At 36.6% G+C, this 26,039-nt stretch overlaps 1 protein-coding gene across 1 annotated transcript in view; it reads right to left on the minus strand.

Annotated features, from left to right (window-relative positions):
* The window catches only part of BANK1 (B cell scaffold protein with ankyrin repeats 1), a 294,826-nt gene that overhangs the window by 19,847 nt on the left and 248,940 nt on the right, over positions 1-26,039 (minus strand). The window contains exon 11 of the mRNA XM_019738939.2: positions 4,742-4,807. Coding sequence (XP_019594498.2) covers positions 4,742-4,807 — 66 coding nt within the window. The remainder of the gene's footprint in view (positions 1-4,741; positions 4,808-26,039) is intronic.

A 26,039-nucleotide genomic window follows, 5' to 3' on the forward strand; every position in this document is an offset into this window, starting at 1 on the left:
TTGGAAATATATGTAGAGGCCACATTTGACCACAATATGCTTCTGAAACAGGATTTTTTTGGTTAGTTTTTTTTTGTATGTTGGTTTTCAGATAATTGCTCATTCCTATTCTCATATGTTCCACTTTTAGTCCATGTGTAAAGTAGGACTCAGGCAACCACATTTTAGAAGCTCTGCAAATAATTTTTATGCTCATCGAGGGTTGGGAGTCACTGGTATTGGCGGTTGGTGAGGGTGCTCCTGTGCCACCTCCCATCTAACTCCACCCCTCAAAGAAATGCTTTGCCTTCCAAGAGTGGCAGTCACGACACATCCTTGATGCCATTCAGTATTGGACTATGTGGATGAGGAGATTTGTGGATGTGACTCATGATCACAGGGAGGCAGGTAAGGAGTTAAGAATGCTACACCTCATTAGTTACCATGTATCACGTCTGAGGTAAGACTACTTAAAAAATGGGGCAGATTATGGTGAGGATAGAAGAGACCCTGGGCAACGTATAACAGAGAGAGAGAGAGAAAAAAAAAAATATCTGGGAGACATGAACAAATTGACCCTAGACTCTTATATGATTTTGTGAGGCAGGGAAAATTAAACAGATATTTCCATGTCCTTGAAGAAGCACCCCTTACATACCCCCAGCACCCTTCAACTTGATCATGTTCACCTAGTAGTCTTCTAATTACTAATTATATTTTATAGAAACTTTATTATTTGGCAGGGATCTAGTGAATACAAGCACTCTAGTCACTGGGCAGGAACCTAGTCACTGGGATGTACTGATTTAATAGACTGGAATTGTAGGTTATAAATCTGTCTTCTATGAGTTTGGTTAACATGATTCAGACTTCAAAACTGATCAACTCCAAACCCACTGACAAAATTCAGGTCTCTGGCTTGCACAGTTGAAGAACACACCCTTGACTGGTCTATGAGGTTCAATTTAGGGAAGGGGGTGGAGGTGGTAGCAGCATATTCTGTGATACCACTCTGGCATTTTCTAATTTCAAAACCAACTTGGGAAAACTGATTTTAAAATTGTATTTTGATGGAAACTTTTATCTGTGATCCAAAGTCTTCAGCATTTTCCTTATATTTTTTTCAAGATGTAAAAATTGAGTTGAAGAAATCTGTTGAGTTTCCATGGAAATGGTGCCAATTAATTTTTTTTCTGTTCCTCAGGAAAATTCCTTGATTTAGCAATAGTGTAACTTCCTGGCAATCCCTTGGCAGTCGTGAACATAGGGCATCTGAAACGCTTATACTTTCAGTGGGAAAATAGTTGGCTCTCATAGTCCCTTTTCCTTCCAGCGTATAGTGAAAGAATTAAATAATTTCTTCAACCTTCTTTAGAGAACCTGTCTAGTCCCTTTAGGAAATCTTGACTGACAAACATTTCATAAAAGGGGCTTGTTTGTTTTCTACCAAATAAAGAGATTATCACCGGTGAAGCATGTATTGCTTTTTCTATTACACCGTGAAATCCCAGGATATTTGAAGAGTATTCATCAACTCAGGAATAAACAATTTTGATTGCCTAGTACGTCCTATGGACTGGATGGTCATAAATATTTTAAAAGGTTTAGACAAAAATGGTTGGACATGGTAAGTCCTTTTAGGTACTTAATTCTTTAATTTCAAAATTTTCCCAATTAATCTCAATTATCTTTTTCTCAGATTGCAGAGTAATCAGGGAGGGTTTTGTTTGTTTTTTGTTTTGTTTTGTTTTGTTTTCAATATTTCATGAGGTTTATTTTCCTCTAGTCCTTGCAAATAGAACAATGTCCTCTTCTGTTCTACTATTCTACTGTTCTTCTGTTCTAAATTACTGATGTCCAGTGTTAAAAAAATCTGAGAAACTGCTCTAAGGTGACTAATCAAAAACATTATATTCAGTATGGAGGTATCTCAAAAAAACTGGAAACTGATTGTTTATGACTCAGCGATCCCATTCTTATGGTATATATCCAGAGAAATCCAAGATGCTAATTAGAAAAAATATATGCACCCCTGTTTATTGCAGCGCTATTCACAATAGCTAAGACTTGGAAACAACCGAAATGCCCATCAGTAGACAACTGGATTAAGAAACTGTGGTACATTTATACAATGGAGTATTACTCAGCTATAAAGAAGAATGAAATCTTACCATTTGCAATGATATGGATGGACCTAAAGAACATTATGCTAAGTGAAATAACTCAGTCAGAGAAAGACAAATACCATATGATCTCACTTATATGTGGAATCTAAATAACTGAGTAAATAAGCAAGTAAACAGAAATAGTCACAGAGATATAGAGGAAAAACTGATGGTTGCTAGATGGAAGGGGGTGAGGATGAGGGAGAAGGGGAGGGGATTAGAAAGCACAAATTGGTAACTACAATATTGCCACAGGGATATGAAAAACAGTTTGGGGAATATAATAAATAATATTCACTTGTCTTATTAGGGAGACCACTTCATGGATGGTATAGATGTCTGACCACTGCACTGTATACCTGAAGCTGAAGCTGGATAATATTGTATGTCAACTATAATTTAATATATATTTATATATATATTAAAGTTTATATATATATAGTCACAGGATATGGAGTACAGCATAGAGAAGAGAGTCAATGGAATTGTAATAGATATATATGATGTCAGAGGGGCAATAGATTGGGGGAGGGAGGTTATCACTTTGTGAGGGGTGAAATGTCTAACTATTACATTGTTTTGTACACCTGAAAATAAAAAACAAACAAAACCACCAAAACAAAACAAAAAACATTATTAAGAGGTTGGATATAAATATCTAGAGAGAAAAAAAAAACTCACATGAAATTTGATTTAAATTTTCAGTGTCATAGCCCTCAAACAGTTTAAAAAATCTAGCAATCATTGACCTTGAAGCAAATTAGGTCACAAGATATGGATAGATATTAACCCGATAAAATATTTTATAATTATGTCCTTGTTGCCTTTCATCATTCTCTCTTTCTCTTTTTTTTTCTGGGTACAGGAGGGACTATTTTTCTATACATATATTAGGATAATAATCAGTCTCATCCAGCATTCATGGACATTCACAGCCTTTCCTTACATTGCTCTCTGTGGGAGAACCAGAAGGATAATCGATAAGATCAAGTATTCCAAGATCTCTTTATTACACTTGCTACTTGTCACCTTCCTTCATCTCCTGTGGCCTTCTTCACATTTGCCTCTTAATTCTAACAGAATTTAATTAAAAGTATGATAATTGAATAATTTATAAAAAATGCTTTAGGGAAATATCCTCTCAAAGAGCTCAAAGCATGCTCTCTCCTTACTTTTTCTAAAGCTCTGTGGGGTGTGTGCAGGAGTATGAGAGGAATAAATAGTCTTCTCTACTTTAATTCTTCAGTGACTGTTTGATCCTAATTATACAATAATCTTCTTTGGAGTTCTGCATTTATTTCTTAGGAGAGCGAGAGGCACAGTGGGAGCATAATAGTAGATTTTAAAGATACATCTTTTCTCCCAAATATGAAATAATTACAAATGGAAAATTGTCCAATATAATTTTTGCACACAAATCTATAAGCAGAATATCCAAGTGATTCATGGGAGACTGGAAGTTCAGCTTCATCATATGCTGCAGTCAAACACCATGTACTTAATTAGAAAAATTATCCAAGTACAACCTCACTGCTGTGGGAAATACCACTTGAAGTCATGGGTGAAGATAACTCAGTTTAAGGACCCATCTTTGTTTGGAGGATGATCCATGGTGTCCTAGGAGCCGGTACACTGAGGTTTTGTATTTAATAACTCAGCAGGTGTTAGAAGTTGGTGTAGTCAGTCCCTAGACACCTTCGCAATGCCACAAAAAGAGACTGACTATGGGAGTGCATAGTGGCTGCCATGAAATAATTTCCTGGTTTTATTTTAATGTCTTTCTCTGTAATTTACTGATGACAATTTCAAGGTAATATCATTTTGGACTGAAGTTATTTTAAAGGTGAGTTGAGGTTAAAAATATCTGTACATGCTCATTGATTATCAGAGCTAGTCAGTGTTATCTCCACTTCTGCCACCTTTTACATCGTTCAGTTTTGGACTTTAACCAATTATCAGAAAAAAAAAAAAATCACAATAAATGACCTGCTAGAGTTTCTCTTTTCAATAGGAACCACCGATGTCAGGGAGAACTGAGGGCAGCTGCCTCCTTGTAGAGCAAGAGGAAAGCAGTCCTCCTGTGTGAGATGTCTTTATAGCTACAGTTTTCAGCTCTTCTCTGCATGACAAACAATTGCTCAAAATAGGTTGGATCAAGTGCCAAAGGCAAGAAAATAGGGAGAAAAGGATATAATCTCTAATTGGAATTCAATATACAGCAGAGAAAACCCACACTGGTCCCATTTTTGAGGCAAGCAATCATTTCCTTCTTGAAGCATGTAAATTCCAGAGGCTTAACTACATGAAAGCATGGTCTCCGATGCATGTTAGAGAATTTGTCTTACTTGACCTTTCTAGATCCCTGACAATATCATCATCCCCAAAAGTATTCTCACAAAGCCATTACTTGCCTTTTTAAATTAAAATATTTTTCTTGCATTAATCTTATTAAGGCAAAATTATATTTGGGTAAGACACTAAGTTAAGTGTAAAATTAATTTATATTTACTTCTGTTCCAGGAGACTTTATTCAGTATGCATGACTTCTTTAACTCTTACTTAGGGATTATTAAATAAACTGAAGTTTGTGTCAGTACCTTGTTTCTTAGGACCATGGAACTTGTCACCATCAGATGGTCTTCTGGCTGCCTTTTGTTGAAACACTGCAAAAAATATAGCACATGTTATTTATTGAACATAAACATAAAAAAAGAACAAACTGTGGAAGTGTCTGGGAAACAAGAATGCAACGTATAATTTTCCCCAGTAACAATCCTGAACTGCATTATTTTTGAGTAAGAGGATTATTAAATTTACAATTTTCTCATTTGTGCAGCTTATCAGTCATTTCAAAAAGCATTTTCTAGTGACATCAGAAACATGGCACCATGTTTCCCGTGATCTCTCCCCTTGAAGTTACAATTGGTTAAATAGCTATGATTTAACAGAGGGTTCCCTACGTGACACACACACGTGTCTGAGAGATCCACACATTAAAAGGTGGGCAAATTGGGGTGAACTGGGGAGGAAGGAAGGGAAAAGTGCAGAGACAGGGGTGGTAGGATGCAGCCCAGAGCTCACTGCAGTCCCGGGAGAGGGAAGGATTGAGACTGCAGGTGTACTCTCTTGTGATGTGGAGCAATCCTGCCTGAGTGATCAGTATATAATATGGCTGAACCCAGTGATTGGGGCAGAGACTTCAGGGCAAAGACCAAATATAGAAGTGCTACAACTGTGGTATAACAGCCCTCACTGCCAAGCCAGAAACAAAGCCATGGAGACTGGCTGCTTCCCCTGACCCTTGCAGAGCTCTCCTTCCCAACACCCTCCTAGTGCTAGCAGTGGGCCCCAGAACAAACGGTAGCAGTGTCAGATTAAACAGCAGAATATCTATAGCCCTGACAACTGGAGAGGCAGTTCATGGGTGGCAGATGCACACTACAGCTAATTCCAAAGACAAGGGAGGAGATATAGGGGTGAGGCAGCTGTGGTCTGGCAGTCCCCATTACTCAGAGGAGAACAAAGACACAAACATACGAGCAGCCTCTCCCAGCTCTCCCCACCCCCACTTTTCTCAGCTGAACTTAGCAGAGGCACCCAGGACACAGGCACTGAGGTACACAGGTCTGCATCTGGCTGCAGGGGCAGCACTGGGATCTCAGGGGCCAGAACCCCATCCTCCCACAGCGGTGGTGCCCAGAGACTGAGGCAACCTGTTCAGACAGGCAATATCCACCTCCCCAGGAAATCTTCCACTGCAAGAAAATGGAACTGAGCAAAAGAGAATAAAATGCTCCTGAGCTATCTATTGGAAAACAAAAGAAACACCTCTTTATATCAACCTGCTGCAGAATTCATTCCCCTAGATACCCAGGAAGAGAAATAATCCATCAATTACCACGAATAACCAAGGTAACAAGGCAGCTCATAAAGAAAAACAGAAATCTATAGCATAAACTTAAAGTCATGGAAATATGTGACTTAAATGACAAAAGATTCAAGATTGCAGTTCTGAAAAAACTCAACGAGATGCAAAAAACCTCAGATAGGCAGTTTAATGAACTCAGAAATAAAATCAATGAACAAAATGAATACTTTACCAAAGATAATGAAATTTTAAAAAAGAACCAAGGAGAAAGTATGGAGCTGAAGAACTCAATAAAAGAGATGAAGAATGAAACAGTGAGATTAGAAAATAGAGTTGATCAGATGGAGGAAAGAATTAGTGATATCAAATATAGAAATCTGGAAATGATGCAGATAAAAGAAAAGAGAGACTTGAGAGGTAAAAGAATTGAAAGAATTCTACAAGAACTATCTGACTCCATCAGAAAGAAAAATACAAGAATAATGGGTATACCCAAAGGAGAAGAGAGGGAGAAGGGCACAGAGAGCCTATTCAAACAGTTGATGAGAACTTCCCAAACCTATGGAAAGAACTGGATCCTTGAATCCAAAAGCAAACAGAACACCCAATTACCTCAATCCTAAAAGGATTTCTCCAAGGCACATTATACTGAAACTGTCAAAAATTAGTGTCAAAGAAAGAGTTCTCAAGGCAGCCAGGGAAAAGCAGATGGTAGCCTACAAGGGAAAAACCCATTAGATTTTCATCAGATTTTTCAGCAGTGACTCTACAAGCCAGGAGGGAGTAAAAATAAATAATTGCACCACGGAAAGAGAGAAATTACCAGCCAAGAATAATATATCCACCAAAGTTATCCTTTAGATATGAAGGAGGAATAAAGACATTACCAGACATACAGAAGCTGACGGAATTTTCTACTACAAGACCTGCATTACAGAAAACATTGAAGGAGGTTATTCTACCTGAAACAAAAAGACAGAGATAAAAAAACTATGAGTAAGATTACTAACAGACAGACAGAAGCAGGAATTGGCAAACCCTACACAGAATAGGGCACTAGACACTTCAGCATAACAAAAAGGGTAAAGAAGATAAAACATAAAAAAAGAAAAAGAGAAGAAGACAATCTGCTACTGCAACTCAGAAATGAACTAACAGCATAAATAGGGATAATTTGTGGCAACAAAAACATAAAAGGGGATCGGGTGAAGGTTTGAATTTGCAAAGGGGAATGGAGATAAAATGTATGCTAAAGAAGCATATGAATCTTTCTTTTACATAAACTTAATGGGAACTACTCAAAAAAAGAAAAAATCCAGAACTGAGACATGTAACATAAAATAAGAGGAAAAATAATAGAATACCACCAAACTAAAATAACAGACAGAAATACAAAGGCAAATAAACAATGGAGACACCAAGATACCAGAAAACAAAAGACAAAATGGCTATAGGAAATTCTCATGTATCAATAATCACCCTAAATGAAAATGGACTGAACTCACCAATAAAAAGGCACAGAGTAGAAGACTGGATCCAAAAACAAAACTCAATCATATGCTGCCTCCAAGAGACACATCCCAGCTACAAGGATAAATATAGATTCAAAGTAAAAGGTAGAAAATGATACTCCAATGGTATCCAGAGAAAATCAGGTGTAGCCCTATTTATATCTGACGAAACAGACTTCAGGATAAAAAAGGTAACAAGAGACAAAGATAAACATTTCATAACGATAAATGGAAAATCCAACAAGGAGCCATAACTCTTATCAATATATATGTTCCTAATCAGGGAGCACCAAAATATATAAAGAAACTACTAACAGAGCTAAAGGGAGACACTGACAAAAACACAATTTCAGTAGGGGACCTAAATACACCACTGACAGCTATGGACAGATAATCAAAACAGAAAATCAATGAGGAAATGGCCTTAAATGAGAAATTAGACCAAAACGACCTAACTGACATTTACAGAGTCTTTTATTCTAGAACACCAGACTATACATTCTTTTCTAGTACACATGGAACATTCTAAAGGATGAAGCGTAAGTTGGGACAAAAATTAGACTCAGCAAATTTAAGAAGATTGAAATCATACCACGCATATTTTCTGACCACAGTGCTTCAAAATTGGAGATCAACTGTAAAAAGAAAGTGGGAAAAACCACAAATATGTGAATATTAAACAACGTGCTACTAAAGAATGACCGGATCAAAGAAGAAATAAAAGAAGAGGTAAAAAAAAAAAAAAATACCAGGAAACAAATGAAAATGAAAATACATCATATCAAAATTTATGTAATACTGCAAAAGCAATACTTAGAGAGAAATTTATATCATTACAGATCTATCTGAAGAAACAAGAAAAATCCCAAATAAACAACCTAACATAACATGTAAAGAACTAAAAAAAGAAGAACAAATGAAACCCAAAGAGAACAGAAGGAAGGAAATAATAAAAATCAGAGCAGAACTAAATAGAGAACAAAAAAAACAATAGAAAAAATTAATGCAACAAAGTGCTGGTTGTTTGAAAAGATTAATAAAATTGACAAACCCCTTGCTACACTCACTAAGGAAAAAAGAGAAGAGACACAGATAAGCAAAATCAGAAATGAAAGAGAAGTTACAACAGATGCCATAGAAATACAATGGATCATACAACAATACTATGAAAAACTACATGCCACCAAATTCAATAACCTAGAAGAAATGGACAATGTAACCTTCTTAGAATGAATCTCAAAGAAGTGGAAAATCTAAATAGACCAATCAACAGTAAGACAATTGAAACAATCATCCAAAACCTCCACAAAAGCAAACGTCCAGGACCAGATGTCTTCACTAGTGAATTGTACCAGTCATTGAAAGATGATTTAATACCTGTCCTACTCAAACTCTTCCAAAAAATTGAAGAAGAGGCAATACTTCCTAACTCATTTTAGGAGGCCAACATTACCCTGATTCCAAAACCTGGTAAGGATAACATAAAAAAAGAAAACTATACACCAATAACTCTGATGAATACAGACACAAAAATCCTAAACAGCATACTAGCAAATCAAATATAACAATACATTAAAAAGATTATACATCATGATCAAATGGGGTTCATTCTAGGGGCACAAGAATGGTTCAACATATGCAAATGGGTCGATGTGATATACCACATAAACAAAATAAAAGATAAACATCTTATGATCATATCAATAGATACAGAAAAAGCACTTGACAAGATACAACATCAATTTATGAGTAAAACAATGAAATGGGTATAGAAGGAGAGCACCTCAACATAATAAAAGACATATATGACGGTTATCATACTTAATATCATAATCAAAGGTGAAAAATTGAAAGCTTTTTCTCTAAGATCAGGAACAAGACAGTGATGCCCCCCATCACCACTGTTATTCAATATAGTATTGGAGGTCCTAGACAGAGCAATCAGGCAAGAGAAAGAAATCAAAGGCATCCAAATTGGGAATGAAGAAGTTAAATTGTCAATCTTTGCAGATGACATGATTCTTTATATAGAAAACCCTAAAGACTCCACCCAAAAATTGTTAGAAACAATAAACAAGTACAGTGAAATTGCAGGAGACACAATCAATGTACAAACATCCATTGCATTCCTTAATACTAACAACGAAATTTTCAGAAAAAAAATGAAAAACCCAATTCCTTTTGTAATTGCAACAAAAAGAATAACATACCTAGGAATAAGCTTATAAAGGATGTGAAGGACCTATACAGTGAAAACTATAGGGCATTATTAAAAGAAATTGAAGAAGACACAAAGAAACGGAAAGATATTCCATGTTCGTGGACTGGAAGAATCAACATAGTTAAAAGTGGCCATATTACCCAAAGTGATATACAGATTTAATGCAATCAATCCCAATGACATCAAAATTCCAATGACGTTTTTTAAAGAAACAGAACAAAAAAATCATTAGATTTGTATGGAGTCACAAAAGACCCTGAATAGCCAAAGCAATCCCAAGGAAAAAAAAAAAAAACAAGGTTGGAGGTATCATACTCCTTGACTTGAACTTGTAGTACAAAGTGACAATAATCAAAACAGTATGGTACTTGCAGAAAAACAGACACATAGACCAATGGAATAGAACTGAGAAGCCAGAAGTAAACCCACATATATGTGGGCAAACAATTTTCAACAAAGGAGCCAAAAACATCCAATGCAGAAAGAAAAGCCTCTTCAATAAGTGATACCCAGGAAATTGGAAAGCCACATGCAAAGAGAACAAAACTAGACTGCTATCTGTCCACCTTATATCAAGATTAACTCAAAATGGATCAAAGAACTAAATCTAAGACCCGAAACAAAAAACTGCATAGAAGAAAGCATAGGTACTAAGCTTATGGGCCTTGGTCATGGAGAGGATTTCATGAATTTGACCTCAAAGGCAAGGAGAGTAAAAGCAAAAATAAATGAATGGGACTATGTATATCAAACTGAAAAGCTTCCGCACAGCAAAAGAAACCATAAACAAAACAAAGAGGCAACCAACCAAATGGGAGAAGATATTTGCAAACAACAGCTGTGATAACGGGCTAGTATCCAAAATATACAAAGAACTCCCATAACTCAACAACAAAAAAACAAACAATCCAATTAAAAAATGGGCAGAGGATCTGAACAGATACTTCTCCCAAGCAGACATACAAACAGCCAACAAATATATGAAAAAATGCTCAACTTCCCTACCTCTCAGGGAAATGCAAATCAAAGCCAGGAGATACCACCTCACATGTGTTAGAATAACTAATGTCAACAAGACAAGCAATAACAAGTGTTGGAGAGGTTGTATAGGAAAAGGAACACTCATACACTGCTGGTAGGAATGCAAATTGGTATAGCCACTATGGAAAACAGTGTGGAGTTTCCTCAGAAAATTAAGAATAGAATTACCATATGACCTAGCAATTCCTCTTCTGGGTATCTACCCAAATAATCTGAAAACGTTTATCCATAAAGATATACGTACCCCTATGTTCATTGCAGCTTTATTTACAGTGGCCAAGACATGGAAACAACCAATGTGTCCTTCAGTAGGTGATTGGATAAAGAAATTGTAGTACATATGCACAATGGAATATTACTGGGCCATAAGAAAAGATGACATACTGCCATTTGCAACAACATGGATAGATGTTGAGATTATCATGCTAAGTAAAATAAGTCAGACAGAAAAAGGTGAGAACCATATGACTTCACTCATATGTGAAATATAAAACTGAAAGAAACAAACAAGACAACAAAGAAACAAAAACTCATAAACACAGCTTAGTAATTACCAGAGTAATGGGGGAGGGGGTGATACAAGAAGGTACATTGGGTCAAATGCATGGTGTTGGAAGAAGAACTGACTCTGGGTGTTGAACACACAATGCAATATACAGGTGATGTAGTATTATAGAAATGTACACTTGAAACCTATATAATTTTACCAACAAATGCCACCCCAGTAAATTTAATAAAAGTTAGAAAATAAGTACATTAGAAACAGAAATAATAAAAAGTAAAAATATTTAAATAAATATAAATAGAAAATGGCAAAAAAACCCATTTTCTTTGAGCAGAGTAATATAATGCTGATGAATGCCTCATTAAACTATTTAAATCAAGATATGATTCCATTCTGATATTAGGTAATATTAGAAACATAAAATCTGCGTTTTGTTAAAAGTGGTAAATGTTAAAATCACATGAAAAATTCCATTTGCACAGAATTTACTCATGCTGACTTCTTGGTGATAAGCAAGGATAATGACTGTTTCTTCTAAAACAGATGAAAAGACTGCTGTATTTCACAGATGTAACAATAAAAAAGACACTTGATTCTTGCATCATCTAGCTCAGGGGTGTCCAAACTTTTTTCAACGTTTTTCACCAAGGGCCATATGTGGTAAAATACACAAACAGCCAGGTCACTCCCTTGAGATGAAGTACGTATTGCCTCACTTGGTTAATTTAAGTAAACTAAATATATTTTTGAAATTTGCTGCGGGCCAATTAACAATGGATCATGGGCCACAGTTGGCCCGCAGGCTGCAGTTTGGACACTCCTGATCTAGCTGGACCTCAAAACTTTAAAGCAGTTTATTCAAACTACTTCATTATTTGAAAAAGTGCTTTGTTCTCATTTATTATTTCTCACACGAAATTCTATGAGACAAGTCAGCATTACTCACCCTGTCTTGCAGATGAAAGATAAAATTGATTGTTTAATATTTATTGAGCACCCACAAAGTTCCATATAGCTTCTGGCATTTGTTAATGAAAAAATCTCTACCCTTTACAACTTGACTTTAGAAATTGAACATTGCAGAGTTCCATTTATTTTTTATGGGTAGTTTGAATTACAGGGTTTGGGAACTGGAAAATGGCCTTGGAGATTTATTCCCACCTCATAGATGAGGGAGGTGGAAGTAGCTAACTTGTAAAATAGCTAAGTAATTTTGCAATGACCCTGAAACTGTTGTTAGTAGAGATGTGATTTAGACCCTCAAGCCTTGAACTTCAATCCATTGCTTGGTTCTTTACTACGTTGCTATGTCGTCTCTTCCATAATTATTTCTGTTTAAAGATGAAGAAGGAGCGAGAAGGGAGGAGATTAAAAAGAACATTAGAGACCAGGATTTCCTGGGATAATCAAGCCGAGGCATGTGGCAGTGAGAATGGTCCAGATGCATGATGCTTGACCACTGCGATTGGAGACGCATCCCATCTGTTATCTTGGATCTCTGTCTTTGGTTTTAATATTCTTTAAACCAATATAATACCAAGGTCATATTTGTGGTTACTCCATATGAAACGTTTTCAAATTTAAAAAAGTTCCCTAAACCATATCAAATCAATAATTATTTATTAAGCACATATATTTATTCAGCTGTTGTTGAGAGAGAGCATTCTCTGCTGTACTGTCCTCTTTCAAACCAGAGAAGCAAAGATCGTTTCGAAATGTGATGTGTTTAAGGAAAATTATACACAGAAATAATATTTCTGGTTGAAAATCAATTTTCTGCCTCAAGTTAGTATTTGGGAAATATGCTAAATATAACTTACTGGCAAGTTCTAGGTTTTTGGCTTACATTTTTTTCTAAAATAAAATATATTGATAGATATATGGTCTGTGGATATATTTTAGGATATTAGAATAATTTTTACAAGTGGTAAATTTTTACAAGTGCTTGACTTTTTTCATTGCCTAGGCTAAAACTTTTGAAAAAATGAAACACTTTTGAAATTTTAATAATAAGCAGACTCTGTACTTTCACCCCAATATTTTAAAGATAATAACTGAAACCATTTACACAAAAAAGCTGTAGTTTGGCATTATTAATGTGGAAAATAATCTGAATCCAAAGAGAAAGTCAGAAAATAAATTCTCCAAATAAAAAGTACATTAACTGGTCAATTTTAGGAATTCTGCTGAATTTTGATGCTACAGAGAAGTTGGAAATAGAATCATGTTTTCCAGCTTTTTGACATCAATTTGTCAAAGAGCACTTTGCACTTCACATAAACAATATTTAATTGACATGTGTTCTGTTGACAACAAATCCCCACCTGTTATGAAATACAGTAAATATTAAGTAAACACTCTTTCAGTCTCTAGATACAAGAAGTGTACTTATTTACTGTTAGATTTCAACAGGACTTAGTTGAAACAGCCTGGGATGGGGTGGGTGATTAGGGTGGGAAAGTAGGAGGTTCTGAGTAGGGTGATTTGAAAATGCTAATAACAGAACTTTTTAAAAGTAGGATGTGAACTAAGCCATGCTCACAGTACAGAGGTCCACTGTACCTGTAAAACCTTCCTTGAAATTCCCTCCTAACTCTCCTTCAGCTGCACCTATTACAACTGGTCCCTTTCTTCCACTTACAGACAGACCTCATTTCCTTACAAAAACCTAATAAGCAATCGGCATATTGCCAAACACACTATTTTCTCATTGCTGTGAAAATTAGGAGGTGTTTTTGAACATGCGGTAATCTTGGAAAATATCTACATTAACTGGTTCCCTGAAGAAAGAGCTAGTCCATGAAATGATCCCTGATGCAAACATGCACACCAAGGACACATTCTCTACCATTTATTAGCCTTAGGAAAAGAATAGACATAAAATTCTGGAATTCATTAATCTTTTTTTTAATAATAAATATCAGCTGAAACATTTTAAATTGCTTCCACCAGGGAAATCTTTGCTCTAAAAAGCTTCATATACTTTATATTCCCACCATGTTCACCTATACAACCTTTATAAGAGATAAACATAAAATCCACGATTTGGTGAGAACTGAGCATTAGGTTATGGGTCACTCTGATGTATATATGAAAGTATCTCTTTTTGTACAAGGAGATTCATGGTGAGCAAAATGAGAGTCTGTCTTAAACATATAGCAATTGAAAAACAAATCTATAGACCAGAATGCTAATCACCCTGGTACAGTGGAAAGGGTATAGTTTTGTCTTAATATTAACAACGTGTGTAGCATGGGAAAATGGCTTTGTCCTCCCAGGCTTTTATTATCTTGCCAACAAAGTTAGGGCTTAGATGAGATAATCTCTAAAGTCTCAGATAGCTCTGACATTCTAAGATGCAATCAATCCTTGTCTCCCAAGTCATTCCAGGCCAAATTGTGCCTGAGTAAATTTTTAAGTGAGTATGAATTTGAATAGAATGCTATGTTTTGAGGAAGAGATTATTCTTGCTGGGGGCTTAGACTAATAGAAAAACTAGAAAACTAAATCAGACCAATGTTATTTTTTTGGTAATGTATGGAAATGCTCCTGTCCCTATGTGTTTGAATTCTTGGAAGATACTGTTCTTGTCCACATTTGACCACATCCATGTCCAAGTAGTGCTATCAAAGCAATTATAACACGTCAACTTTGATGACTCTCTGCCCCAGTAAAATCTTATTTTTCTCTTCCTATCTAAAATTGGAATTTGAAATGAAAAAAAAAAAGAATGCATTATTAGTAGTTATCACTGCCTTTAAACATTAAAAAAATGTCCTTAGAGAAAGAAAAACAATTTTTGAGGTTTAAAATAATCTCAAGCGATGCAAATTTCCCAAATACCACCCCTGTTTACTTTCAATATTGGCAAAATGACTTCTGTAAAATTTTCCCTAGAACAGAAATGACATTCAATGGAAAAAATTAGCATAGTATTAAATATTCAAAACATCAAGCAAAACAGAATTATCAGAAGAGCAGAGGAGGAAGAGGTGAGATATAACGAATTCACTTGCACTGTTTGTCTTTCCAGGCTGCTTCTGCAGGAACATTCTTCACGTCAACCTCATTTGCAGCCTGTTTCAAGCAAAGGAACTCTTCCAGAGCTGCACTTTTTAGAAAATCTGATAAAGCTTATTTGGAATTATTTTACAAGTAGCTAAGGTAATGGAAATTCTGTGCAATAGCTAAATGTACTCATAAAGATATAAATTATAAACGACAAATCCCTTGATGTTCCATGCCCACTAAAAGTATAAAATGAAATGTTGTTTAGAGATACATACGTATCACTGATGATCATTCTTGAAACCAGAGATTTGATATAAAATAAAATATACAGATCTTTATTGTGCTCTGGGTTCTTAGGAAATAATACTGTACAGGTAGCAGCAGTGTGTTTATTATACATTCAATGAACTTTCATTAGGTTGTGTAGCCAAGTGTTGTGCTAGGTGCTGAGGATGCAAAAGTACATTAAGACCACGGCACAGTTTCCTTACTGTCCTCCCTTTTGATTTGTTCAGTTAAGCAAAGGTCCAATGTGTCATTAGTGTGTACTGATGAGAGAGGATAGAGATGACAAAAGTCAGGAAAGACAAGGGTCATAATGCAGCCTCTGTAACCCTACTCTCCCCATCTTGTTCCCCCAATCTGCACACTATGAAAGCTAATTACAATCAAGGAGAATGAGGTGAAGGAAAGCAATATAAACAACCTCTTTGTCTAGCCAGTAAAGGCAGGGGACAGAATGTTCTAACCCTGTAAGTAGTCAAACTGGAACTCAGAGGAGAGGTGTAGTCTCTTGGCAAATTGACTAAGATATACTGAGCACTCCAGTAAGCTCAGAACCCCCATTTCATTCTGCTGCTAATAATTACATGTTATTGATTTGAACAAAGTTATCAAACACAAGTCACCACATTTGAATAGGCACACTAGGGGTGGCATGGCCACTTACAGTCACATCAGCCACATAATATGAAGGTCTTTCACCTGAAAATAGTTTACTGCCTGGCAGAAATACAGAGTCAGGAGTTGTGGCTTTTTTTTTGGGAGAGTATGCAAATGGCAGCAAGCACAGATGAAGTCACCGATGTGGTTACAGTTTACTCCTGAGATTGGTAGAGGTGGAAAGTAGGAAAGCACATACCTACATGAAGGAAAATGGCATAGAAATTCCAACTCAATGGTGATACCAATGAAGGCTTTGGTTTCCCAAGGAGAAAACGTTAATATGCTTTCCAATTTGTAATGAAAACTTTTAAGTCTGACAAGTGTGTTCTCATAAAAATCCTCTCCCAAACCAGGAAATCTAACTATAAATTATTTTTCCCACTTCTAAAGAACTTAATTTTTTACTAGAGTAGAATACAAACTGTTTCTATTTGTGCATTTATTTATTTTTTTATGCAAATAAGAATATTTCTATTCTAGAAATGTTCCTTACCCAGGAAGTTGGAACACACACACACACACACACACACACACACACGCACGCACGCGCGCGCACACACACACAGAGAGAGAGAGAGAGAGAGAGAGGGAGAGAGAGAGAGAGAAATAGCAGTTGGTTTGTGGAATTCTGTGGAATTAGAGCATGAAGCCATTGTAATGAGTTTATTAGTAAAATCTCCACTCCACCACTGGGCAAACAGGTTCTTCTTCTTGTTACGAGACAGGCCACAGGTATTGAACAACATCTATCGCTTGCATAGCTCTGGACCGGGGGTTCGTCTCTTCCCATACTATTTAATTCAGCCTAAGTGCTTGACTTTACTTTTTGACCATTAAGTAGCCAATAAGGAAATGATGTAAGTGTAGATATTACTCTAGTAACACCCGTAGTAATTTTCCATATTGTTTCAAGGAGAAGTGGTTTGGGTTGTTAGAAAGTCACTGCAATACTTTAGAAACTATGATGAGTTCGCCTTTTGATTCATGCTTAGTGATCACCAAAAATAATTTCTCTGTTTTTCTTTTTTTTCCATGTCAGGAAATCTTGCTCTCCCGAGAAATATCAAGATGTGGTCATGTTCACTTTGAACAAGCATTACATACTAGTTCTGTTCATAAGCCTCAAACCATAGAAGACTGAACATTTCTATATATGCAGATTGAAAATAAATTATATGGAGATGGATAATTTTAAAAGGACAAGGCTGTATCCACTTGTTCTAGGCAGTGTTCAGTATTGGTAGTTAATAATTTGGAAAGGTCATACAAGATGATGGATTGGCATATGAAACACAAAGGAATAAGCAAAAGGCATACTACTGAGAAGATATGATATGTCCTGTCTCATCTCTTTATCTACTGTACATCTTTCATTATAGTGACTACCATTTCTGTATCCTACTCTGTGACAGCTTCTATACATATATCATTTTAGTTTTCATAAAAACTCTCTGAAATAGGTATTATTAGTCCGTTTTTAAAATTAAACTAATGAAGCAAGGCTATTATCATGCAGGGTGTCATGCAGGGTCTCTAGCCCCACTCCCCACATAAGAATGCAGGATATGGTGAGGCCACAAAGGAACACCAACAGAGCCATAAATAGAGGAGTCATACCACTATAGTCTCACTGCCGGCTGGGTTGGAGACACAGGAAGCAGGAACCACACGGTCCACAGCCTGCCGTCCACTTGTCTCTGCCAACCAACCTCACTTGTTAACTGCAATTCACCTTTCTGTAATCCACAATCCATACTCAACCACACCACGCCCCGCCACGCCTTGCTAGCGTAGCCACGGCAGTTATATCAGTGGCTAATGGCTAACCGGTAACAGCCAATGGCCAATTAGTCACAGCTGATGACCATCTACTACCTGAGCCAGCACCTCTCTATATGAGGCTGAGAGCCTGGAAACTGCTCTCTGGGGCTCTGTCCCCACAGCTATATAACTTGCACAATTACACAACTTTTAAGAGGCTCTGTCATAATTCAGATTCAGTTTCATTTGGCTTCACAATAAATATGAATTTCACTCTACCATGCTGTGGGGACAGAGCTCCAGAAAGCAGTTTCCAGGCTCTCGGCCTCACGTGGAAAGGTGCTGGCTCAGGTAGTAAATGGCCATCAACTGTGATTGGATGGCCATCAGCTGTGGCTAGTGGCCGTCAGCTGTAACCAGTGAGCCATTGGCCACTAATATAACTGCTGTGGCTATGCTAGCAGAAAGATGGGGGCTAGCAAGAAGATGGTGGCCGAGCTAGCAAGAGCGGATTGCACCTAGCAAGTAGGGTTGGTTGTCAGAGAAGTAGACGGCAGGCTGCGGATCATGTGGCTCCTGCTCCCTGTGTCTCCAACCCAGCCGCCAGCATGAATATAGTGGTGTGACTCCCCATTTATGGTTCCGTGGGTGTTCCTTTTTGGCCTCACCGTGTCCTTCGTTCTTCTGTGGGGAGCGGGAGCTGAGACCCCACATGACACCCTGCATGACACATGCTGTTGGACCCCCGAAGGAGGTGCTACCGAGTGGGCCAACCCCACAGAGCATCTTATTTTTCTCTAACACCTACGTATTTAGAGTAAAAAAGATGCACACATTAAAAGTGCTGGTGAGAACACTGTGATTTTAGGAAATCTAAAATGAGAAAAAAGACAATTTATACATAAAGTTATATGATACAACTATGATTTTATCTTCAAATGACCATTCTCTACAGTATTCAAATGTCTCCTCTGTCTTAAAATGGAAACAACCCATGTCATGGTTTCTCAGCCTCAGCACTACTGCCATTTAGGACTGGGTCATAGTTTGTGGTGGTGCCAGTCTTGTGCATCGTAGGACACTTAGCAGCATCCCTGGCATCTGCTCACTGCATACCAACAGTAGTGTCCCAGTTGTGACAACTGAGAATGTCTTTCAACATTGTCAAATGTCTCCTAGGAGGCAAATCACCACCAGTTAAGAACTACTATTCTAGGACTATTAAGCTTCTTACTAAAGACATCTTTAACAGAGACTCTAGAAGCATCATATATTATACAGAAAAAGACCATAATTCACTCTGCTGTTGAAATCTAAGTATTTGATAATATTTGCATTTATTTTCACATGTAATAAAAATCCATTAATTGTCATTTCATACCACAGTTGATTACTGCCTCCTCCCCCCTTCGCTAATCTAAAGAAATTGAATTTCTGGAAGATGAGGCTGGAAAAGTTCATCATTATTATGGCAACACTCTAACAGATGGTCTGCAAAGCAAGCCCTTTTTAGGTTTTATTTAATGCCTCTGTGATGTTCCACTGTGAGAAAAACAGAAAGAGCACATCAAAACACCTGGGTTACACAAGCAGACTGGATCTCCTCTAATGGACAGAGAGCACAGGTCTTGAAGACCGCTCCTTTTCAGAGCTGCACCAGCACCCTACGGGGAAAGGAGAGAGGCAGAGAGAGAATCACCGGGGAAGACAAGGACACCGGTCTTACAAATGGAATGATAACATGTCCCTCTGCTCTGAGAGCACCTGTGATAGACATACTAAGTCCTGAAGCTAAGTGGTTTGCACAAGGTCACCCAGCCAGCATAGGACCCAAGGCACTTGATCTAAGGTCTACTTTAATCCACTTGACCATATTTCTTCACTAAAGGGACAGAGACCATTCCACTCTGTCACATTTACAATGATATGGATTAATTTTCCTAACAGATTCTATAAGGTCTTTTTTTTTTCCTGTTTGCATTTCAGTTGCACTGTATGTGATCCATTTCAAGTACAAGTGAATTGCACGTAGAAAATTTCTGAGAGCAACTGAGTTGTACTTGACATTTTGGGGTCCCAGTAGCTGAGTAGCTCTCAAAAATGTCATATACTACTTTGTTGCACTGCAAAATGCCAAGGACAATTCAGTAGCAATTGAAAACTGAAAGGGAAATTATATTCTACATCAAATCAGAAACATGGACTCTGAAGAAGGATCTTGGTGCTATTAATTGTGCGAGGGGGAAAATGGGAAATTGTCCATTGATATTGAAAAATTTGTGGTATATAAACCAAAAACAACAAAAGAACAAGACAAACAAATGAGAAACAGAAACTCATAGACACGGACAATAGTTTAGTGGTTGCCAGAGGGTAAGGGGGCTGGGGGGGGAGGTGAGGGTAAGGGGGATCGAATATATGGTGATGGAAGAACTGACTCTGGGTGATGAACATACAATGGGATTTATAGATGATGTAATACAGAATTGTACACCTGAAATCTATGTAATTTTACTAACAATTGTCACCCCAATAAATTTAATTAAAAAAAAAGAAAAAAAAAAAAAAAAAGAAAAATTTTTCCCAATAGGCCATCATCTCTTTGCATGATTTATGGAAATAGTTTTACTACCATTCCATCTATACTCTGCAAAGGCTCTTTTTGTTTCCTTGATTTGTCTTAAATCAAGAATTCTGTCACTAAGAAAGATTGTAAATTCATGTGAATTTCTCTATATTCTTGAAGCTTAACAAACCAGATCCTTTCCAATAGTATAGGGAGAAAAAAGTGGAAAGAATACAATATCTGAAAGCAGGCAAACTTCGAAAACTTTTCATTTAAGAAAAATGAGTTATTTTTCTTGTGTGGTTGTTAATATAAAGTTAGGTTTAGTACAATAGGAATGGAATTAAAAAATCAAAACATACCTCTTGATAAAATGAACCATGGGTTCAATTTTGCATTAATCAGTTACATCTCTGGAGGCAGCGGATGGCAGTGAAGATGGAAACAGAGCTTATCTCTGACATGTTATACTGTGTGAAAGCACTTAGAATGTTTAGCTACATGTTGAGTAGCCTAGAACTTTGTCCCATTCTGTATGGGCTCCCCTCATCCAATTAGTAGGACATCGAACATAGGATGGTTGAAAACAGGAGAAATTTAGGAATTGGCAGATTGATATATACTTCTGACTACCCTCCAGGGTGTTAAACCTCCTATTCTAGCCACATTGATGTGGTTCTTGTCAGTGTTATCATTTATTTACCCTCATAGTCACTCAATTAATATTTTTCAAATATTCATAGTTTCTACCATGAATTCAGCACTGATCTTGGCACCAAAGATACAGTGATGGGCAAAAGCAGATAAGGTTAGTCTCCTTCATGGATCTTACAGGTTAGAGGAAGAAATCAATACTAACAAATAATCCAGAAATATTGAAACAAATATCAATAAAGGAAATTTTTTGTTCCATGTGCCCAGGCCTGGGAACCAAATTGACCTGGGTCCAAATCCCACATCTTCTTCATTGTTTTATTATCATGGACAAGACACTGAAATTCACTGAGCATCGGTTTCCTCATCTCTAAAATGAGGCTGTTAATGACAACCATGCAGGATACTTGCATGAATTAGACATTATCATGAAAGTTGTCTAATAATGATGATAAGGAGTAGACAAAGCCAACTTGTCCATTTAGAGGACAGGGTATACCTCCTCCTGACCCCTCCATTCCATCTCTATTAGCTTCCTTAACTTCTGACTCCGCCAGAATTCAGAAAGCACACACATTTTGTATAATTTGAAGTTAGTTTAGCAAAGTCATTGTCTGCTTAGAAACTGAGGAAAGACAAAGCAGAATTGCTTTTAATGATTATCTATTGAGCGTATACCACATACCATGTACTGTGCTGAGTGGTTGCTAATTTTATCTTATTAAAGATTACAACAACTTTGAAGTAGGTATTATTTTTCTTCTCAACTGACAATGAGAAAATTGAATCTCAGATATATGAAATTACTTGCTTAGGTGATATCTGCTGAATCTGAATGCATTCTGCAAAGTTGGGTTGGGAAAATTCAGTTTTCCTCCTGTATCTTTCATTTCTATGTGTCTCCTTTACTTTCACTCTACTACTACTCTATTACTATGCTTCACTTCAGACACTACTGGTCACCAAATGTGTTTTGTTTTGTGTTTTTCCCCCTACCACGCAATTTTATGGCACCCGTTGTGTGTCCTACAATTTAACTCAATTTAATTGAATTATGACACTATCTACGATAGTGTCAGATCCCACTCGTTAAGGATTCAGTCTCACAAAACTGGTTCCATTCTACTCCAGGTACCAATCACCAGTAGTAGATTCCCAGATTACCCACAATTTCTGTCTGATTTGGCTACAAATAGGAGATTCCCATGACCTCCTCCTCAGATGTGATTAATTTGTCAGAGCAGCTCACACAACTCAGAGAAACACTTACTTACATTTATATGTTTATTAAAGGATATGATGAAGGATACAGATGAAAAGATCCATAAGGTGAGGTCTGGGTGGGTCCCAAGAGCTGGAACTTCTGTCCCTGTGGGGTTGGGGTCTGTCACTGTATAGTATGAATATGTTTGCCAGTCTGGAAGCTCTCAGAATGCCCTTTTGGTATTTTATGGAGGCTTCCTCACATATGATTGATCATTCACTCAATTTTCAGCCTTTCTCTCATCTCAATTGAATGTGGGGCTGAAAATTCTAAGCTTCTAATCATGGCTTGATCTTTCTGGTGGCCAGCTTTCATCCAGGAGCCATTCAGGAACCCACCCAGTCACTTCATTAGAACAAAAGACACTCCTGTCATCCAGGAATTTACAAGGGTTTCTGGAACTCTGTGATGGAAAGAAGGGCTAGACACCAATATATATTTTTTCTATTATCTCACAAAAGCCACCATGATTTTCCTGTATCTTTCTGGTTTATTTGTCTCATCTCTTTGCCAGTATTTTTTGAGTTTCAGAAATAGTAAACTGGGATTTTGCATCCTGAATTCTTTTTCCAATCCCTACTCCACATCCTTCTCTCTTGGGTATGTTAACACACCCTGGATGTGCCAACATTCTGCTACCACTTCTGTGCTCTGGCAAGAATTGGGGCAAATTAATGTTCTTCTAATTGAATGGATGGCTTTCTGGGAAATGGTGGCAATTCGATTTAATATATTTGTCTGAGATAGAAGAATAAAAACAGGAAAGATGTGATGAAAGACTTTTACCCTGTGAAATGCAAAGAACATCAAGAAAGAATAGCTGAGGAGGCAATGTTTTCCTAATGTTGGGACAGAATAATCGATAATCAATAGCATAAAGGAAGAGACAAGCAAGTATACTGCAGTGAGAGAGGAAAGGAAGATACAATAGAAAGGGACTTTGGTAACTTCCTTTGCAGTTCAGTTTTTGCTGCTGTTTTTGAGATGTGGAGCAAATAATTGTACTACTTTTATATAGTTAAGTGTAAAAAAGAAAACAAAACCATACATTATAACACTGGTTCCTGTCTGCAAATATTGTGAGAACAAATTAGATTGTGTTTTTGAATTAGAAAGATTTCTTATAAATTTTGAAGGATGTCAGGCTTGAGTTGAGTAAATGAGATAAATAGCCTTCAAAATTTCTTAGAAACTCAAGATTGGTAAGATTCTATAAAGTTCTTAGGTGTGCATGCATGTGTGTTTCTGTGGATATATACATACAGAGGGTGCCAAAAAATGTATACACATTTTAAGAATGGAAAACTATATTAAAATTGTAATAATATATACTGATAACAAAAGATGAGTACAAGTCATGTTTGACTTCTGCAATTACAAGAGGTGCTCAAAGTGGTTACCATCAGCATCCAGACACTTCTGATTATGGCGAACTACTGCTTGAGCAACGTTGACCAAAGTGTTCACTTGTATACATTTTTTTGGCACCCCCAGTACATACGTGTGTGTGTGTGTATATATATATATACACACACACACACACACACACACACACATATATATATATATATATATATATATATATATATATATATATATAAAATTGAACCATTGTCATATAGGGAATTTACATAATTAATACACAGACTTTATTATTTGGTACTCAATAAATTTTTACATAATTAATAAATACATGAATGAGGAGGAAAACCATCTCAATTCTAGCATTTAACATGAGGGTTTGTTCAAAGTGTACAGCAGTCATAACCCCAAATTCCTTCTCCAATTACATGAAGCAATCATCCATGATGGACATTTTATTATTTGGAGAAATCCAACAGAAGTGGTTCTGGCCGTTAGACATGAGACACAGTGGGTAACAGGAGTTATACATTGGACTGAACGCAGGGAGAACAAGTTAAATTATGCATTCATAAATGGTGAAATTTCCCAGTCTTCTTCCCACACTCTGATCTCAAAGTATGGGCAACCAGATCCATAAATGTAGACTGGAGTTAGTTGGATTTTATTCCAGAAAAATGGAAAAGCCTAGGAGAATAGTTCTACATAAATAACATTTTTGGGGGAATGCAGTGAAAATGCTGCTTACCTCCCTCCCCATTACCCTACAACGCTGTCCATAAGTTAACCAGCAGTGGAATGGTATGCTGGCTTTTGGTATGTTGTTCCGAAACACAGAAGCATAGCTAAGAATAGCCAGATATTTGATGGACGTATCAGGCATTTCAGAGAGCACGCAGAAACAACATGATAATAGAGAGAATATAAGCATTAAAGAAAAATAAAAATCACAAAAATTTAAAAACAAGTAAAAGCAAGATGAAACAAAGCCAGTAACAAAGGTATTGAATTGTACTGCCCCACTACCAAAGAAAGAGAAAATAATGATGCAAAAAAGAACAAACAGAAACAAGAAAGAGCTCATGGAAAACAAGACTACGAGAGCCAACTGAAGGATGAGAAAATAAAGTGCAAAGAGGAGAACCACACACGTGGGAGTCTGCACTTGTGGTCCTGAGAACTTCCTACAGATCGGACCACAGAAGATGATGTACCTCTTCAAAAACTTTTAGAATATAACTAAATTCTTGTATTGAGTTATGTCTATCTTCTCTCTTTAAAAAATATTTATTGGTATGTAGCAACCTCGTCAAGGAGCTAGTGATATCCTCAAGGTCACCATGACAAAAATCTGAGAATTTCTAATTACAGCTTATCTCCTCCCTAAATAATCTAGATAATTTTCCAGTTGACATTTGATTTTAGCTGAAACGCTAGTTAATTTGTTATCATTTCCTAATTTTTAATAGTTTCTTGAACATTATCAGCAGCAGATCGCTGTGCACTGTACATTGCTAAATAACTGTATTTGCCTCAATCTTTGCCTGAATTTTCTTATACAAATCTCTCAATACATACCACTTAAGCAATATAATGGTTTCTTTTGAACATATTAAGCACATATGAGTAACTGTGGTCCTTTTGGGTGGATTTGTGGTATATACGCATATATTTAAATGTTCTGTTTCAGTGTTTGTTTTAGATTGTTTAAATGTATAATCTATTGCCCTTCAGCTTCAGTTATCACCCAAACATTTTGTTTGATTACAAACATTTTGTTCAAAATTCTCTAATAAAGGTCACATTATACTCTGTGTATTTATTTGCATATCTGTTGCCTAGAAACTCCTCTAGGATGGAGGCATTGTTTTATTCTCAGTTTCTAGGATGGACGTTTTATTTTTTGGAGAAATTGAACAGAATTAGTTCTGGCCATCACTACATTGCACTGAAGAATAAAAGTCATATCCTAGATACGATGGACTCATGGAGTGTACCAAACCAAACAGAGTTTTAGAAAATTATAGTAAAGTCAGCACATCCTCTTGAAGCTACAGATGCCGAATATTTCTAGGAAGTTGTTATTTTTTTATTTAGATCCAACTGAGTAGAGCACAAGAAAGAATTGAAGTCTAAAATGAAGTAGAAATTCTATGATAGATGAAGTAAATGTTAATCATTGAAGT

Source organism: Rhinolophus sinicus, linkage group LG02, assembly GCF_036562045.2.
Source record: "Rhinolophus sinicus isolate RSC01 linkage group LG02, ASM3656204v1, whole genome shotgun sequence".
NCBI lineage: Eukaryota > Metazoa > Chordata > Mammalia > Chiroptera > Rhinolophidae > Rhinolophus > Rhinolophus sinicus.